This window comes from Salmo salar, chromosome 01, assembly GCF_965601325.2.
Source record: "Salmo salar chromosome 01, fSalSal1, whole genome shotgun sequence".
Lineage (NCBI taxonomy): Eukaryota > Metazoa > Chordata > Actinopteri > Salmoniformes > Salmonidae > Salmo > Salmo salar.
Genome location: NC_138291.1, coordinates 74,787,501 through 74,792,500, shown reverse-complemented (window position 1 = coordinate 74,792,500; position 5,000 = coordinate 74,787,501). Strand labels below are relative to the sequence as shown.

Sequence of the window (5,000 nt, the reverse complement as noted above, 5' to 3'; positions counted from 1 at the left end):
CTGGTAAGTTGAACTCGACATAGCTGATGAGGTTATTGAGGAGGCAGCTCCTCAGTGAACACACACACACACACACACACAGTGTGAAACACATTTTGGGACTAAATCAATGTACCCCGAAAAAAAGGATCTGAGATCAGATGATGGATTATTATTTCTCAGTGTTATTTTGATAGTGAGGACATGGAGTGTAGCTTGCTGTGTTTGTGCTGAGTTATTTAATTGGTTATTTAACCCATGTTTTTTCAGTCCTTCTGAGAATGGGAAAAACGAGTGACCTAAGCGGCTTTGAGTATCTGAGAAATGGCTGGGCTTTTTCACGCACGACAGTGTCTAGGGTTGACAGAGAACGGTGCGACAAACACAAAACATCCAGTCAGCGGCAGTCCTGTGGACGAGAGGTCGAAGGAGAAAGGAAAGAATCGTGCAAGCTAACAGACAAATAACTGCAGTACCTCGTGGTGTGCAGAACGGCATCTCAGAACACACCTCCTTGTCACGGATTGAATCACAACGAGTTTCACTCCTATCAGCTAAAAACAAGAAGAAGCGGCTCCAGCGGACACATGATAACCAACACTGGACAGTTGAGGAGTGGAAAAACATCACCTGGAACATGACAATGAGTTCAGTTTATTTGAGGTACCTGCACAGACTTCAACTCTATAGAGCATCTATGGGATGAGATGGAACGGGCTGTTGTTTCACAGCATCAATGTACCGTCGTCCAATCTGCAGCAACTGTGTGATGCCATTGCGTCAGCAGGGACCAACATCCCAGTGGAACGTTCCCGACACCTTGTAGAATGCCCAGAAGAATTCAGGCCGTTCTGGATGCAAAGGGGGGTCCGACCCAGTACTGGGTGGGTGTACCTAATAAACTGTCCAGTGAGTGTACGTGACCAGCACAACACATTTCTGGGGGGAGGGAGAGGAGAGAAAGGGAAAGAGAGAAGAAGATAGGAGAGGAGGGTTAGAGAGAATGATGGTGTGTTAGCCTGGACAGTCAGACAGACAGAATGAACACATCCTACCTACATCACAGAAACAGCCCCCTTCCTCCTTCCTTCCTTCCTTCCTTCCCTCCCTCCCTCCCATGTAGAACCTTGTTTTCACCTCGCTTGGTTTCCCTCAGACGTGGAGGGTCCTGCTATAGAGATCACAAACAAAGGCATCGCCTACAGGGGGGAGATGGAGAGAAAGAGAGGCAGAGAGAGGTTGTGGAGGGGGGGGGGCTGAAGCCCTCTTCCTTTCTCTCTCCATTTCTCTTCATCTCTTTTTCTCCATCCTTATCTTTCTCCCTGGTTTTGTGGTTTGTGATGGAGGTGTGAGGGACAGCATTAAAGCATGGGGTCGGAAGGAGAAACAGTTCATCAATAGCCACAAGGTCAGACAGTGGAGCAGCGCTTAGAGGGCTGGGGAGTCAGTGATCTACTGCAGGTCCGCCTAGCTGCAGGTCTGAGTGGCTGCAGGTTTGCTTGTCTGCAAGTCTGATGGGCTGCATTGGGGGAGGAGGGTGGGAGTGTGCCTTACTAATGGTCTCCAGATCTGCAGGTCTGTCTGGCTGCAGGTCTAAGCGGCTGCGGCTCTGAGAGGCTGCGGTGCGGTGGGGGGATTTGTAGCGCTTGTAAAGGCTGCAGACAGAGTGATGTTATGTGAGGAGGCTGGGATGGATTGCAGTGGGGAGACACCTCCTGGTCACTTTGTGTAACTGCGGCCACCGCTCTGTTCTGAGGACACTCCTTTGCCAGATTTGAAGCGCTGATCTGCTCCAGTCTTTCCACCAGATATCGTGGAATACACTGATTTGCTGATAAGACTAGATACTATAGTATTGTGATTACAACAATGTCAATGTATGTTTTGCACTCTTACGTGACAAAGTCACTGTTACAGTAGATGATGTCGTGTTTTTTGGGTCATATGGATCATGGCTCTGTAGTTTTCTGTGTTTTGTCCGACACTGAGTCCGACATGAGTTCTCAATGAGAATGCAATCATTTTAGTAGACTATATACTTCTTTTAGTAGACTATATACTTCTTTGAGTAGACTATATACTTCTTTGAGTGGACTATATTCCAGGTAATTCTACTCCTGTAATCCCTAATCTCCGAGGTTTAGAAACACATAGACTCTTTTACCTCCGATAGGTGTCCCTTTGAAGTTTTACTTTGAGCTTAATGAATGTTAAGCTCAAAGGTGTGTGTGTGTGTTTTCTCCTCCCGAGCCTTAAATGCAATAAGATTCCGTCCCCAACGCTCCTGAGCTGAGAAACATCTCTTCTCCCTTTCTCCCCCTCTTTCTTTTCCTCTTTTCCTCCCTCACTTCCTGTCCCCTGCCACCCTCACCTTCTCTTCCACCCTTTTCCTTTCTTCCTCCGTCCCATCCATCTGTCTGTCCATCTTTCTGATCCTCCCCCTTCCATTTCCCCTCTCTCCCCCTCTCCATCTCCTTCTCACCTCTCCCGCTCTGTCTCCCCCCCTATGCCTCTCTCCTTCTCAGCATGGGCTCTTAAAATTAAGCCTTTATCAGCTCTGTGCAACGCTGTAGAACCCCGGCTCCCCCAGTGCATCATGGGGGATTATTTCGCTATGTTCTTTGTATTGAGGAATTTGTAGCCGTGATGGAGATAAACGTTATGGAGGAAGTGATGGGGATAGAGGAGTGACTGACTTACCGGCAATACATCTACTAATCTATCCTCTCCTCTCTCTTAGAGCCGCATGGCCTCGTGAAGTACAGAGAGAGGGATAGACAGGGGGGGAGGGGGGGGGGGAGAGGTAGTAAGAGAGGGTTAGAGGGAAAGAGAGGAAAAGAGAGATATGGAGGAGAAAGGGAGAGCGAGGGATGGCGATAGAGAGAGGGATGTAGGAAGAGAGAGAGGGAGGGAGGGATAGGGACAGAGAGCAAGACAAAGAGAGGTGGGATATACAGGTGGGGAGAGAGAAAAGGCTAGAGAGAGAGAGGGAAGGAGAGAGAGAGAAAGAGAGATGGACAGAGGAAGCGACAGAACGAGTGAAAGAGACAGAGGCTGTGTTATCTGCTGTGAGGAGTAGCAGTACTAGTAAATCAGTCTAGAGGGGCAGACAGGATTGATAACCTTGAACAGGAGGTGCCCTGTTGCCTGCCTGTCTCTTTACTGGGAGATAATGGTTACAGTGATGTCCCCCAGGGGTTTGTGGGGGACTTCTCCCCCCCTGAGTGATGTGTAATTGGGGCCAGGAGTTTTGTTGGACAAGTAGTTCATGTAGGTGATGGTTGTCGTTGATGGTCTCGCTCGGTGACACTCGTGTTGTTTTGATGGTATGATCTGGGATATATTCCAACATCACTGGATTGCTGAGTAACATCAAATTGAGTAATCAAGTAGCTAACTAGCGAAACATTTTTATTTGGTTCTGGATTCCGAGATTACTCCTGTCCTAACAATGTTATGTCCTAACCAGGCTGTATATCTCTGTCCCTAACCAAATCTAACTCTTTGTCTTCCAGAGTGTTGATGGCGTCACGTTAGGCTAGAGGAAGCAGGAAGCAGTCATCAAGATGAACGCGTTGCCGTCGATGGACCGGCACATCCAGCAGACCAACGACAGGCTGCTGTGTATCAAACAGGTGAGACATAAGCAACTGACACCAAGGTTGTGGGTTCAAAACATGGAGGGATCAAATTCCCTCACTGTGTGTATTATCTCTAAGTTGTCTGCATGCTAAGTGGCATTGGCAGATATTTCAAAAGAAGGATTGCTTGGATCAAAGGTTATTTTTAAAGTACAGTAGATCCCTGATGTCTGTACTGCCCCTTGCTCATGTCGATCCTCTCCAATGCGACGAGGAGAGACTCCTCCAGTCTACAGCTGCTCTCTCCACACACACACCATACCGCCTTATATGGAGATCTGTTAGCTTACCCATTAGCTACAGCTACACAGATCAGGTTGCACTGGGGCTGAGCGAGAGGAGAGGGAGGGACAGAGAGAGAGAGATAGACAGAGATAGAGAGGGATGCCCTGTTAAGTGCAAGAGACTGCTCTCTCAAGCTCCTAACTGTCTCTTCCACATACTCTTTAGTTGATCTCTCTCTGTTTTAGTCTCGTCCATTCTCTCTATCTCTCTCCAACTCCTGTCTTCCTCTCATTCTCTCCCTGATTCACTGACGTCTTGTTCTGTAATAGATAGCTCTGCTCTGAGACCTAAGAGCGAGTGAGTACAGATGTCTGCCCACATGCTGCCGGTGGGTTATTGTTTTGGTTTGGGGTCCTGGCGAAGGGCCAGAGGGCTGAGCTGTTTTCTACTCAGGCAGGTAGTGAACAGCCTGATCCCCAGACGGGGTAAACACGGACATTCAATGGAGGACCGGAAGGCTTTGATGTCTGTCTGCCTGTAATGCTGCAGACATCTCTCTCTCTCTCTCTCTCTCTCTCTCTCTCTCTCTCTCTCTCTCTCTCTCTCTCTCTCTCTCTCTCTCTCTCTCTCCCTCCCTCTCGCTCTCCTTTTACATCTCAAAACAACACAGACAGACTTCTCTGTGGCAACCACAGTATGAACCTGTCTCACACTGGAGATGTAGGCTCTTTGACTCACATCAACCAGCAATAATGTCATTATCTCACTCATCTAGCCCTATCCCTACCTCCCTCTCCATCTCTCCATCTCCCTTCCCTCTCCCTTTCTCTCTCACTCATCTAGCCCTATCCCCTACCTCCCTCTCCATCTCTCCATCTCCCTTCCCTCTCCCTTTCTATCTCACTCATCTAGCCCTATCCCTACCTCCCTCTCCATCTCTCCATCTCCCTTCCCTCTCCCTTTCTCTCTCACTCATCTAGCCCTATCCCCTACCTCCCTCTCCATCTCTCCATCTCCCTTCCCTCTCCCTTTCTCTCTCACTCATCTAGCCCTATCCCCTACCTCCCTCTCCATCTCTCCATCTCCCTTCCCTCTCCCTTTCTCTCTCACTCATCTAGCCCTATCCCTACCTCCCTCTCCATCTCTCCATCTCCC

The 5,000-nt window shown here is 48.8% G+C and overlaps 1 protein-coding gene across 4 annotated transcripts in view; it reads left to right on the top strand.

Annotated features, from left to right (window-relative positions):
• LOC106608394 (zinc finger MIZ domain-containing protein 1) overlaps positions 1-5,000 on the top strand; it is a 195,969-nt gene that overhangs the window by 136,175 nt on the left and 54,794 nt on the right. For all 4 annotated transcript variants that reach the window (XM_045722019.2, XM_045722012.2, XM_045722017.2 and 1 more), the window contains exon 4: positions 3,495-3,614. In XM_045722019.2, the coding sequence (XP_045577975.1) occupies positions 3,546-3,614 (69 nt within the window). In that variant the 5' untranslated portion in view covers positions 3,495-3,545. The remainder of the gene's footprint in view (positions 1-3,494; positions 3,615-5,000) is intronic.